We start from the raw sequence: 15,049 nt of genomic DNA, 5'->3' as shown, positions 1-15,049 counted from the left end.
TCTTGTAGAGATTATTTCTCACAGAAGGAAGAAAGAAAGAAAGAAAGAAAGAAAGAAAGAAAGAAAGAAAGAAAGAAAGAAAGAAAGAAAGAAAGAAAGAAAGAAAGAAAGAAAGAAAGAAAGAAAGAAAGAAAGAAAGAAAGAAAGAAAGAAAGAGAGAAAGAGAGAAAGAGAGAAAGAGAGAAAGAGAGAAAGAGAGAAAGAGAGAAAGAGAGAAAGAGAGAAAGAGAGAAAGAGAGAAAGAGAGAAAGAGAGAAAGAGAGAAAAAAGATTACCCAACTGGAGACCACATCATTCTATAATCTTGAAATACCATGATTTTAATTGAGTTTGTGAGTTTTAGAGATTGCTGTATGCTCAGTAAGATCAAGTTGGAATGGTCTTCAATATTAAGAATAGTGAGGATAGCCTGTGGTCTTTGTCTCCAGTGTACTCCACATTTTTTCATTATCTGTTGAGAGAACACTCATGTTTGAGGATAGAACTTCTCATTGGTGGTGTTCAAAGCTCCTTGTGCATGACGAATGTCATCGTTGTTTGAAGTCTCTGTTTTGGAGCTTCAAGCATGTGTAAACACCTTGAATGCCAGCCCCAAAGACGTGAAATGTAGTGTGTTCTCCAAGAGGGCGCTGGAGGGATCAAGGACATATTTGCAGTAGTCACAGTGGTAGAAAGGGTAGAAGAGACACAGTGCACTGTTTTTTGTCTTGGCGAATTGAATAGCTCGTGCTCAAGTATTTTGCATAACCACAGAAACGTATTAAATGGCAAGGATGTGAATAACTGGTTTAGTGAGCCAATAGAAAGGGATGAATCCAGATAACCATGCTGAGGTGATGACGAGTATTAATGGTTGTCTTCTCTGACAATTTAGTGTCTTAAATGTATCCCGAAGTTATCTGGATTAGCCACCTATATGTACCTCCAGTTTCAACTGCAGACTGGTTCACCTGTATCTTCCCTAAATACTGATCACTAACATAAACATCACTTTGCTTGCTTTTCTTTTGTATGGACTGCCTTTAGCTGTAAGATGACTAGCAGTGGTGCATCATATGGGGCAAAGGCTGAATAGCACAATCTGTCTCCTGTCGCTGACTATTCAGCATCAGGTTTAAGTCATGTATGGTACGTGAAAGTAGTGTTATAATTCATGAGGGTAATACTATTTCAAGATATTGAAATACAATGTATTGTACATCTCTAGTAAATTATTTGGGAAATTTAGCTGTTGAACAAATTTTTCTGATTTTTGTCTCCAGCTTTCTCTGAAGTCGTACTTTACCCATCGTGTAGCACTCTACTGATCTTAAAAACTGATGTGCATTAATTATACAAAGTGGAAAAGGTGACATATAGGTGGAAACATAAGTGAAGGCACGTAGGTGAAAAAGTTTTCATACATAAATAAAAAAATCCCCCAAAATACAAGTTCAGCTTGAGAGGTCAGATTTTTGATTTACATTATTTTATGAAAATGTAAGTTCTGTGAATTCATATTATTTCATTATTAATTTCTTAAATCCTCTCAATTTGAGCCAGTAACTTCTGTCTCTCTGGTCAGTTTTAACCATATGATGACAGAGTAGGATTTCAAAAATATTAAGTCCCATGGGTTTTCCCGAGATCTGGAAATAGATGTTTGTCTTGTTGGATGACCAGCTGACAATGATGCAGCATGGAACCACCCATAGCACGTAACTATTTCTATAATATAGTTGTATATTTTTATCTGTTTTTGAAGAGAAAGAAAGTAGTGTAAAAAATTTTGTGGAAGAAGTGAAAGAAAAGAAGAACTTTGCTTTTTGCAGTGAAAGGTCACAGAAAATATGCTTAAAGATTGGGTTGAAGAAGAGGGAGAGATACAAACCTGTGTCCACAAACTGATTTTGCTAGGTGGTTTATGGAGCATCCTTCTAAACACTTTGCCACTAAGGCAAAAATATTTTTTGTTGTGTTTCAAAGATTGTGATCTTACTTAACACCAAATGCCCAGGTAGTGGATATCTGAGTGTGTTACGGACCATAAAAATTTACCTTCTTCAGCTTGTTTGCAAACCCAAATGAAATGCAGTAGTTATCTCTCCAATGCCAAAGTTAAAGTGGAAACAAAGAAAATATAGTCAAATTATTTATACCTGAAAATGTACTGAAACTATCAAACAAACATACTAGAACTCTGGTATGATACTAGATACTATCTAGTGTCCACTTCTACTGTCACTTAGCTTTTACATATTGAAGAAGACTCTGTGACTGAAATCCCAGTTCCTGTTTACAATTTTGATTTTGTTGTTGCTTTTTAATGATGCTAGTTTTACCCACTGAGCTTTTAAACACAGTGATCTTCAGATCTCCTATCAATACTTTTATTGTTGTAAAAGGAATCATTTTGGTACTAGTTTTTAAACAAAACTACTGTAAGCAATCGTTTTAGAGGTTCTGTTTCTGAGACAGCTTTGAAAAAGATGTCTTATATATTTGCTCTTGCTTTAAATGTTAAATATCATTGCACATAATGATGTGAACAGATGGTGTGCTGCATAAGCTGTTTATCATTTTACACATCACTTTTTATTAGTGAAGTGTACATGTTTGATTAATATTAGCTTTTGATGTATTTGGAGTTGTCTGTTTTTTTGACAGTGTTAGGAGATATATTCTAATCCATACGGATTTAAATTTTTACTCTAGTAGTAATAGAGTTGTTGCAATCCCTAGTTTTGAATTACATAAACCTTTTAATTGTGGAAAAGAATTACCTAGTTTAGGTTTAAATATTGGAAAGAATTTCAGAAGTAGGAGGATAACTATTCCTGCTAAAATGTTTTAGAGAAATTAAATGTAGATGTCATTGGTCCAGCTAAATAAACAGCATATCTTGAAATTAAGCACCAGATGCTAAGGTGTAAAATAAAACAGCAACAGTTCGATTCAGATCAATATTCTTTTATATCTTCCACCTACAGAATGGGAGAACTTTGTATTTGTCTGCTCAACGGGTCTGGATGTTCTGCAGGCATTACACCTTTGTCAATTCAGTTGAAATTAAAAAAGCATCTCAAGAGGCATCTCAGGCTTACAGACATAGCACACAAGTAATGCGTTGAGATTTTTGACTGCTGTATTTTTTGAAAATATGGTTTACCAAAACATTATTTTGTTGTAAATATTCTTGTCTCATCTAAAACCTGGAAAATTTTCATGGATGAGACAATGATTTCTAGTTGTAAACCAGGGCTTGTAGTTCTGCTAAATGGCAATAACATTTAATGAGAGATTTTGCTCTAAACTGTAAATTCTTTAGTGTGTGAGATGCTCAGCCTGTCAGAATAAATAGAGGAAGCTAAAAACACTTACTTTGAAAATGACTGTTCATTTTGGAATGCTCTGGGTGATCTCGGTGAAATAGAACTGAGTCAGTTGTGCTTTGGATAAAGTTCAAATTCCCAGCATGTATTCTGGCAGCATCTTTTCTTCAATGATTCTATTCCTTAATATCTTTTATGTTCAAATAACACATGGCTGTGATTATATGCTGTGACTGTTCAGATTTCAAATAACTTTTACCAATTCCTTTTAGATTTTATAAAGAAATTACTTTTATCCACACTTATTTACAGATTTTTTCTGCCTGTGTTTTCTTGTATGTGTAAGAATAATTGCTAGGGAAAGAATTTATGAATTTATTAAAGAAATGCTGTAGTACTAAGAATTACCTAGGGACTATATTTTTTAAAGTTTAATGTTGAATGCAGGTTAAGTTTAATTGGCGTGACCATAGTAGTTGGTCAGGGTTTCGTGTTTTACCATTAAAATTATTCTGGAATGCTATAGTCCTGTTGCCTGTGCTTCCCAAACACCAGATCCTTCTAGAAACGTGCAGAAGGAAAAATCTGGAAAATGAGGAAAGGAGTGTCTCAAATAAAAGAATCCCTCTTGAACCTGCAGTTTCATTTCAGGAGTGAAAAATTTGGTTCCTGGATGATCTGAAAGGAAAGGATCTGAAAGGAAAAACTATAAATATCTCCTTTGTTATGTTAGAGAGAAAAATGCATGTAAACATTTGTGCCTAATCCATGGTGAATAATGACTATCATTCAAGAAAATATTTTAGTGTATGAAATGCTGAATGGTAGCACACCAATTGTTGCAAATAAAACAAGTAAAGGGAAATATCTGGTTAAACTCACTATGTGTTTCATTGTTTTAACTGATAATTATAAGTAAATTAAATGCATATTTCTTTTCCTGTTATCACGCCAACTACTTGAGGTTTCTTATATATATGTTTTCATTAAAAGACAGCAATTAGACATTCTGAATCTTCCTGTTCTTTCTACCTTCCGGGTTCAAAAACTGAAGGAACAGGCATTTTTGACGTTTTGATCTAAACGAATGCTTTCTGTCTTTGCAGGTTAATAATGAGAATGTTGTGAAAGTTGGCCACAGGCAGGTGGTGAATATGATCCGACAAGGGGGCAATCACCTAGTTCTAAAGGTTGTCACAGTAACAAGGAATCTTGATCCAGATGACACAGCTAGAAAGAAAGGTACATTTTTCTCTTTTCCCAGTGGATTTTTTTTCAGTCTTGCTCTACAGAGAACAGGCTATGGACACAAATCTAATTTATAAACTTCCCTTTTTCAATTTGTAATGCTCTTTTGCTATTTTGCTATTTATTTTAGAGTAATTTAATTCTGTTTACTTATGCATTCACATGTGACAAGAAGGGTAATTCCATTGTCATGCTTGTCATGAAATTTCATCTTTGTGGATCTTTCATATAATATCAGTTGAAGGTGTAATCAAACTTCTTGACATGAGTGTCTCAATGGAGAAAACTCACAAAGAACTGATTATCGTTTATTAATTAATTCCAAACATACTTGAAGTTAATTTGACTCCTGTTGAACTTACTGAGAATGTACAGGTTTTCAAATTTTTTTAAAGAAACTGTAAGATTAAGAAAAGCAAGCAATATATTTTGATTGAATTTCTGATGAAAGAAACAGTACATTAGAATCAGAAAATCATTCCAGGTGAATTCAAGTAGAGGGGTTGTCCCAGCCAGGGAGAATTCCCTCTTCCTCCTCTAAGTCAAAAATATGCATGGGTTCTTTTTCTGCCACTTGGTTGCTAGCAAGAAAGCAGTGGCTCCAGGAGAGTTTAATGTAGCATCATGTGCTGCAAGACTTTGGAAAACAGTTGTCTGGGTATAAATATGGGGAAGTTTTTTCTCAGTTTAAAAGCGTAATTTTTTTTTTTTACACTGTCTTTAGTAGAGATTATGGGATAATGTATAAAGACTGAGTTACTCTGTTAAGAATTGTAATGTTCTATCTTCATCCTCCTCCTCCCACCCTCCAAAAAAAAAATAAAATAAAATAAAATAAAATTGAATTTTGCACTATTTCTTTCACCTTAGATGCTTCTTAACTTGCTCAGGTAAAAGTTACTCGGGGAAGTTATTTGAATCAGAGAATCATAGAATGCCTTGAGTTGGAAGGGACCTTAAAGATCATCCATTTCCAACTCCGCTGTTGTGTTCAGAGCTGCCCCCCACCAGCTTAGGCTGCCCAGGGCTCCATGCAACCTGGCCTTGAACACCTCCAGGATAGGCACTCACAACTTCTCTGGGCAGCTGTTGCCAGTGCCTCATTGCCTCTGACTAAAGAATTTCCTCTCAGTATGTAATCTAAATCTCTCTCTATCTCTCCATCTCTCTATCCTATCGTTATCAGACAATGTCAATAGTCAGTCTTGCTTCTGTTCATAAGCTCCTTTAAGTACTGGAAGGCCCACTTCTCAAGCTGTCCATGTCCCTCTGGATGGCATCCCTTCCTTCTGTTGTATCAACTGCACCACTCAGCTTGATGTGGTCTGCAGAGTTGCTGATGGTGCAGCTTCTCTCAAAAATTTGTTGTCTCTTTTCTCATCAGGAAAGAGCAGACTTCAAGCTGGATTTAATATGTGTAGCACTTTTGTAGTACGTACTGTATGTCTGGCACTGATCTCGAGCTATGTTTTTATGCTCTCGTGACATACTTTTGTTCAAATCTCTGTGAGAGGATGATAGAGCTTAACAGGGGAAAGATGATGCTTATATAGTGTATATAGGTGATACGAGAAGACAGTTGTCTACTTCCCTCTCTCATGCCTTCTTCTCCTCAGACTGCTTTGCCGTCTTTAGTCAGAATAGTGTAGCATAGTGTATGCTATTGATGCATCCGAATCCTTGATGTTTTGCCTGGTGTCCCAGTGCCATTTCTGTTTACTGGATAACTCCAGCTTTCCTACCAACATTGGCATAATCTTTTCTGAAGTTACCTCCCCTTTCTGACCTCTGGAATGGATTATATCAATGTTTTCTGGTTTGGCTACATTTGAAGCTAGCAGAAAAGATTTATCATCAGGATACTAAAACAGATGCTGGTTCTGAGCTAAATGATTGCCTTGATATTTTAAGCTTTACTTTGTGTTGTTTATCCCGAGAATCACCTGTTTTATCTTGTCTCACTGTAACTATAAAGATAAATGTGAATCTTCTTTCTTATATTTCTGAGATTTCTGAAATTAATCTGACAGAGGTTGGCTGGTCTCCAGGAGAGTTTTAGGTTGTGTACATTTCTTAGAAGGAGGGGCACAAGTGCTGGGAGGCACTTTCTCTAGAAAGTCTTTTTCCTACTAAAAAATAGAAGGGCACAGTTATTTAGCTTTAACTGTTTCTATGTATCCTGTTACATAAAAGCTTACGGATGTGTCAAACAACCTACACTAAAAGTAGAAACAGTACAGAAATCCAGTACATGAAAAGCATCTCAGGGTTTTTTCTCTGCGTGTATGTATTTAATATTACCTTATTTAATGTGACATTATTTTAAATAAATCAGAAATTGTGTATGTTAATATAGTGGATTAGAGAGGTTTATTTACTTATACTGTCTATCATTCTGTTTAACGCAAAGCCCCACCACCTCCTAAGCGAGCTCCAACCACTGCACTGACCTTGCGGTCTAAGTCAATGACCTCAGAGCTTGAAGAGCTTGGTAAGAAAGTGTTTTTTGACAAGCATGCTGGGATAAAGAAATGTAAATATATATATATATATGTATATGTATGTATGTATGTTAAATTGATTTATAAGAATTGCAATGTGTACAGTATATAGAGCAGAAAGGGTTGTAAGAATGCTGCATCTTTGGAGAGTTCAAATATGCATGAATTGCATGAATAATTTTTTTTTAAACTTGTGCCTTTACTGCTATGCAAGAGAATGTTGATACATTTTTATGCATCATTGAAGTTTGGCACATTTACTACAGAATAACGCCGTATCTTATTTTGTTAGCTTTGCTTTCTACATTTTCAGTTCATCTAATATTGTTTTATTTTAAATTTCTGTGGCCTCTCATTAGTGGATAAAGGTAAGCTGCCAGAAGCTGTTGTTAAAAAGCTGACAGTGTTAAAGCAGCTTCAACTTCAACTTGTTTTCGTTAGACTCTAATCTGAAAAAGTGCATATTATTATATCACTTTGACTTCTCTGCATGAAATAAGCTTAATTCTTCTTGCTACTGGTAATAAAAAAGTGTTGGGCATTCAGTCTTTTATTCACTAGTTTTAAGAAATGTGATGAGCGATTCCTTGAACATTCACATTCTAAATGTACATAATTCTTGGGGAATTTCGATTAGTTTTATAGAAGTGTAGAAAGTAATTGTTCTTTTTGTCCTGAATTTAAACTATTAGGTCATTAAAAAGAAGAATTTTTACAGGTAGACTAAAGAATATGATATGAATGGAGTGTATATAACAAGACAAATGCCCAATGTATATTTATATTTTGTTATTTCACCAGAATAGTGTGTTTAGCAAGCGACACTGCGTACCTCACTGCAGAGTAATACAGTCTGTCACACAGTAATGCTCATTTAATTACCTACATTTTGTAAAAAAATTTATTTTTGTCATAGACTCATGAAGGGAAACATGAAAGAATCGAAGCATTGAGGATAAATGGCCACACCTTTTTTTCCCTATGAGTCAATTTTTTCTGGGGCAGATGGACCCCACCTATTCATTAGCGAGTCAGAAGACACATGATTTCAGTGGGAGCTCTGACAAACAAAAGGCTGCAGAAGTGATTATGGTCTTCTCTGTAGCATAACAAGCTAATGAAGACCAAAATTTAACGTTCCGATAATTTATCCCTGACAGATCTCAGAAAATTTGTTTTGTCTATGCTAAGGACCTTAGGAACCTGAGTAAAGGTTTCAGCAGTTTGTGAATGCTCCTTAATTTTTCTTCCAGGATTAAAATGTAGAATATTATTTTTGGAGCCAATTTTTTGTTTGAGGTATTTTGATTTGTTTTCCTTGCATGGAGTGCTATGTAACTTTGCTGACTTATCAATAAGCTTTCCCGAGGAAACAGGAGTATTTAGGTATCGTTTTTCCCCCTTCCTTTTTCCCTTCTCCAAATCACTCTCAGACTGAGAGTATTTTTGTATTTCTCTTACTTTTCAGTCTTACATAGTAGGTACTGTTACTAAGACAGAGAGAAGCAGCACTCTTTTCTAGAGGAAAATCACATCTTAACAGTAACATCACTCTTGTAATGAAAAGCATTATATTTTAGCTTATTTGTCCCCTAATTCAGAGTATAGTACTTGGCCTGCCGTGTTCTCTTTGGCTTGTAGAAACCACTGCATCTCTTGTGATTAGCAGCCATGGGATATGAGTCTTTAAGTGAATTTCCCATCTATATCATCATTTAGATGGGCAAATATTACCATGGCAAGACTTTACTATTCTGAAGATTATTTCTGAAGCATGCTCCAGAAATGTATGTCCCCTAATAAAGCTGTAGTAATACTGGAGCATAACAGATTATTTTCTTGCAAAAGCCTGTAAATACCAGTTCCAAATGATTCTCTAAACATTTACCACCTTAGCAAACTATGACTATGACTTCTGTTATAAATAGCAACATCTGTGGTCTACCTATTTTGATATTTGTCCTGTAAAAGGACTATTAGCAGAAAGAAAAAGAATTCTTGAATTGCACAAAAATCAAACGGATTACCAAGAAGAAAACATTTTCACTCATTGATTAAAAATTGTCTTCTGATGTATAACATAAATTGTATGTGTGTATATATATAATTTACATAGCTTTATATGTATATGTGTATATATTGGACATCTGTATGAACTATGAGAACACCCACATTTTTATGAGTATTAAACAATGTAATGAACATTTTTTTCATAATATACATATATACAGAAACTAAATAGAAAATATGAACAGATGAACACTGTGGATGTTCTCATCAATATATGTGTAATCTTTTTTCTGAACTGAAGAAGCTCATGGTCTCAATAATGTCTTGTGGCGAAGAATTCCACAGGCTGATTATGTGCTGTGTACAAACATTCTTTTTTATTGGTTTTGAATGTGATGCCTTTAATTTTATTGAATGTCCCTTGTTATGTAGTATAAGAAGAAGGAAAACAGAAATTCCCATTTTGTTTTCCCTTAGAGTATATATTTCTTTCTTCAGTTTTCCTAGCTAGGCTAAATGACCTGATTTTTTTTAATTATTATTTTTTTAAAAAATTTATTTACCTTGCAGTCTTCACAGTCATATCCTTTGCCTGGCTTTGAACTTACAGTGTTGCTGACATGTTTTGAGCTACCCTGTTCCCCATAACACTTAGCAGACCATCTCAGTTGTTCTCTTTCAGTTGAGTTAATCCAAATGATGGCAGAGAACATGTGATAGTGATTCCTTTCCATTTCAATCTGAAAAGGCATTAAAATGCCCTATTATTATAATTTTAAATCTTTGGTATCAATAATTTGCCCCGGTTACTACTTCTTAAAAACAATTTAGAGAAAAGTTGTGCATTTATCCCTGCCATATGCTGGGGAGCAACTTCTTATAGCTCAAATCTAAACCCTGATAAACTGGGCTTTTGCCAAGCTGTTTATCTAGGGTGGTTTCATAGATACATGCATAGTATAGGTTAGCAGAGAGAGGCTGACGTCTTAAATGGAAGAAAAATGTTTATGCTCAGAGTAACAGACAAGGATTTAGCATATAAAATTATCTTCAGAATTGATTCACAGTTCATTCCCTTTCTGTTTCCAAGCTTCAGTACGGAAGAAGAAGGGTAAGGGGAAGCATTTTGTCTCTTGTTTAACCTGTTTCTCACCTTTCCATAGTGGAGGATAATAACATAATGTAAATGTTGGCATATGGTCCAGTTTATTTTATGGTGTCAAACGTACATTAGTTATTGTATATGTTTTTTAGTTACTTAGTTAACAAATTGCAAACACACTAAGAACTAAAGCAGAAGACTACATTTGAAAATATTCCCCACATTCCTTCCTTCTGTCTCCTTTCCTTCATTTTGCCTTTCTTTCCTTCTTTCTATCCAACTCTTTTCCAAACCCTTCCATTTCATCTCCTCACAGTTACTGTGCTAACTGGCAGCCACTGAGAGTACATGGCCAGTAACACATCCTCAGTGTAGTCCTACGTTAGTGATTTCATTTGTCTTTTTGATGGCCAAATGTTACTCACGTAACCACACTGTCTCTATCTCAGGAAGTAGGGATCTTGCACACAACACTTGAACTTTTGACCTGGAGAAATGCTGCTCTGCACAATTTTAAGTTTTTATATAACATCTTCCACACTGTCCCGTATGCATGGAGTGCCAACCCCAAACTGATTCATAAGGCCACTACCTTTTCCCTGAAATCTCTCCTTAAGACCCGCTTCCCCTGTGATCCCTATTAAGCAATCATCTCAGTAATAATGGCTAGGCAGAGGAACAGGTAGATGACATAGTGATGATATTTTAATAGTTTTTATAAATGTAACTGCTTATATATGTATACAACTTTGTTTGTGTTTAGTTGTATTTTTCCATACTCCTGTATGTCATTTTGCTTTCTCAGATTGTGAGCTCCTAGGAGCAGGGACTGTGCCATTCACACGTTTTCATGATGTCTAGCCCAAGGAAGAGCCTTAAACGTCTCTGGGCCCCTAGGTGGTAGCTGGTAAAACAGTCTGTGTGCTGCTCTTTGACAAAGCTTAGCGTCCCTGAAAGGAAGGCTATGTTGTAGGCAGTGCATCTCAGCAGTGAAGCTTTTGCTTTTTAATATTAAACAAAATCAGGTTATTTATTTTCTTCTACTTATTTTTCTCTTCCTTCCTGACCTCCTTTCAGGTCACTAACAGAAATACAGCTAGTGGTATTTTCCATTCTTGATTCAGAAAATGTGCCAAATAAACCCCATTGCTACTGGTATGTTTTGGCAGCTTATAAAAGTCTTTACATTGTTATAGTAGCTATCTGTAAAGCAAAATGCAGTTTTCTGGGTCATAGGTGAGGGAGACATTGAGACAGAACTAGTGGCTTTTGGGATTCTGTTTGACTGTTTTTTTTGTTATGTTTGGATGAGGCTTCTGGTTCAGTGGGAGGCTGGGAAAACAGAAGAGCATAGGTGGCATTTTTATATTGAGTATCAACTGTATGTCGCTTGTGACTAAAGAGAAAGGTAATAAAATCTTAAGGTTGCAAAAAATTTAGAGCAATACATCATGGGTAATATTACCATTTTACTGCAGTTTCATAGCATAAATTACTAAAAGTTAAGGAATGCTCAGTGTGTGCCACTGGCTTTCTGCTTACAGCAGCTGCCTGACTCAGAGAAGTAACACCTGGTTTCAGATTGTGGTTTCGAAGGGGCTGTGTTTTTAATAGTAAAATTAGTCTCTGGATTTTATGAGATGTCGGAGAGGGAAAAGAGGCATTATTTTTTTCTTATGTGACTCATAAGTTTTCAACGACAGATTAACAGTTGTAGCAGGAGCCTTTTTTGACGCAATACTTACAATATAATTCTAGACAATATGTGGTTAGCCCATTTATGCTGAAGAATATCCAAAATATTTGTGCAAATTAGAATTAAGATTTGAAAATACTAGAAATGATTTGAAGATTTGAAAATAATAGAAATGTTATTAAACTCCCTATGCATTTGTTTTGATCGTAATTCTTATATCACTGCAAGAAATAGATTTCATTAAATTTTCAAAATATTTTAAGATAATAAAATTGACTTCATAAAAATTTTATGTGGCTTGTGAAAAGCCTGTTTTTTGTAGGACTTCAGTTTTTATTTTGATGTACTTGCTAATAACTACTTGTGAATTTTAAAATGATATGATTCTTAACAAGTACATACTGTAAACATATAGATGTATGATTCAAAAGTTTTATACTGCTGAGCTTTTTACTGCCAGGAAGTGGATTTGATTTAGTGAGTAATTTGGGATTTTCAGTGAAAGCTTAAGTAGACAGTTCTTAAATGAAAAGCTAATATGAAAATCCTTGGGAGACATTTCAAGAATTTAAGAGAAAGTAGAAAATGAAGACACTGCAGGCTACATTTTCTTAGTGAAATACAATAACAAATAAAAAAACTCTTCTGTATCAAAAAAACCCTACTTTGACTGATGAGAGCACCAGTTACGAGCTGTGATTTTTTTATTTATTTTTTAATATATTTGATACATAATCAAATATTAATCATAATCCTTTGTATGCTGATAATGCTGATCTTTGGGTTTTGGTGTGGGCTAAAGGATCAAATAGTAGGGTTTTCCTCCTTTGAGCAGTTTAGATGCTAGTGCTGCCTCTCAGATAAAAAATAATTGTGATATCATCAACATAGACTATTGTTATCTGGCATCAAGTCTTAACTGCATTTGAATGGAAAAATATCAGTTGATGGCATTCAAAAGAAATATTATTAGCTCTGTCTGCAATAAGCATTCACACTTCATCTCATTCTTGTTGTCCATTGTTTCAAAGGTGGCACATTCTAATGGCATCTGAAACAATGAAATTGCAGAGCAAATATATATAAATGAATGCCAAACAGTGGATTAACTTAAACTGTTATGTTATGTTCGAAGAAACCGCTTACAAAAGACATCTGAGTTCAAAAGTCATTTTCTAATTTCAATATGCTGGAGTTGATGATGGAGATTTATCTGCAGGAAACAATGGAATAATCATCAAAACAAGTCTTAAAGCCCTCACGTCAACTTCTTTGATAGTTTCCGGTATCTGCAGCACTTCTGTGTAGGAAGAAAGTTTTCTGATCTTCACCAGACACTGTATTTTAGAAGATGAGATCAAAAGACATCAGACTTCATGAAGAATTCCTGAACAGCGTCTTAGTAAGTAATTGATTTGCGTTACCTATTTGAAATTCTAATGAGCTAGTAATAATAAGATGAAGGTTGTCATAAGGTTGTCATTTTCACAAGCATTAAGCAGTGAGGCTGGGTGGAATTTGGCTGTATGTGACATAATGTGAGTCCATCTTTGTGTTGATAAAGGAAGGTTACAGGTTTTATGACTTGTAGTCTATCTCATGTGGAGTCCACAGAAGTATAAGAGGATACAGGATTTGGATCATACTTACAGTATACCTGCTTTTAAAACACTTTGTAAGAGATAAATATTGAAAGATAGCACATTTTGAGGAGAAAAATGCTAGGTTTTCCACTGAGAAAAAAGTAATTGAAACCTAGCAGATGTGCTGTTTTTTAGCAGCATTTGATACTGAATATTAAAATAACAGGTACCTAACAGTTCCGAACACTTCTTCAAACAAGGTTTCATATTGCTTGAGGTGGGAAGCTTTAAATGACATTTTGAAAAAACTGGGAATCCCTGAACAGGGAGGTCAGATGAGTCACTGTGCGGGTGTTCTCATTTGCACTAGTACTATTTTGAATTTATCAGATTGCTCTCTAGTGTGTGTAGTACCTGTCCCTAATGCTCAGTTTTCTTTGCTACAGGACAGTAATTGAAAAGGTTTTCAAAACCTTTCTGCATCAACCAACAGGAAAATGGTATAAAAGAAGTTGGAAAAAGAATTGTAAGTGTTAAAGAAAATATGGGTTTTGTAGCATTTGGAGCCAGATGAATGAAATACACTGACATATGTGAGTGTCACTTGTTATGCTCAGATACAATCAACTGAATATTTAACAACATACTCAAAATCATGAGTGTATGAAGAACAGTAAGAGTTGCATGTATTTCCCAACGAGGTACAGTTAGGACAACAGAAAAATTTTCAACACTTTTAATGTGTTCTCTCTCTTTTTCAGGAGCCATGGAGATGAAGGACTTACCTCCCTCATCTCAAAACTCCTTTTGCTGCAATTTTTCTTCAAATGTTCATATACCCATGTTAACTAATTCCTAATATAATCAAAAATAAATGTTTTTAGATAATTTGTCATAGTTTGCTTGTTTTTTCCCTTCGGTGTGGAAGTGTGAGAGTAAGTGTAAGAATGGAGAAGGCTGCAAGTGTCTTGGTTCCTCCACCTTTCTTTTTAGTATCTTTTGGTTGATTATGTTTCTTTTCTGACTAGGCCAAATTTTCAAATGCTGTCTCTTAAACAGAAATATCAAATTGCCACGTAAATTCCACCTGGCTTGCAGGGTAGGAGTGGGTATTGACTATATTCTCTGCTTTGTTTTTGTTCTTAAACAGAAACCACTGTTAGACAATGACCATTCCTCTTTCAAGGTAGGCTGAATTGTAAGGCTGAAGGATTGCAGGTGCATTTTAAATGCCTGTAAAATAATTTTATCAGTTGAACATACTGTTGAAGAGCTGGTACTTGAAAATTGTATCTAGAAAGAATTTGAACAGTCATCTGCCTTCCTAAAATTACTTTTGATTGTGTGACTATGATACATAAGTATGACTTATATGTAGTAATGTGAAATTATCTTCAGGCCTAGAAACACAAATAAGACTTTCTTTCAAGAAAGTTTTGATAGTTCCTAATGTGAATACATACAAATAATTTTTCTAAGTCATGTTACTATGTTTGTAGATACTCAATGATTAATTTTACTAACAGTTTTTATGTTTTACTGATTTATTTTACATTATTTTCCCATCATTTTTGAATTTTTTTGTACATTGGAGAGTT

The 15,049-nt window shown here is 34.8% G+C and overlaps 1 protein-coding gene across 2 annotated transcripts in view; it reads left to right on the top strand.

Annotated features, from left to right (window-relative positions):
- Positions 1-15,049, top strand: part of SHANK2 (SH3 and multiple ankyrin repeat domains 2) — a gene marked incomplete at both ends in the record, with an annotated part of 294,167 nt that overhangs the window by 250,930 nt on the left and 28,188 nt on the right. For both annotated transcript variants that reach the window (XM_079537510.1, XM_079537511.1), the window contains 2 exons: positions 4,418-4,553; positions 6,970-7,092. In XM_079537510.1, the coding sequence (XP_079393636.1) occupies positions 4,418-4,553; positions 6,970-7,092 (259 nt within the window). The remainder of the gene's footprint in view (positions 1-4,417; positions 4,554-6,969; positions 7,093-15,049) is intronic.

This window comes from Tetrao urogallus, assembly GCF_951394365.1.
Source record: "Tetrao urogallus genome assembly, chromosome: 6".
NCBI lineage: Eukaryota > Metazoa > Chordata > Aves > Galliformes > Phasianidae > Tetrao > Tetrao urogallus.
The sequence above is the reverse complement of the archived record's forward strand: the minus strand, read 5'-3'. Positions and strand labels throughout refer to the sequence as shown.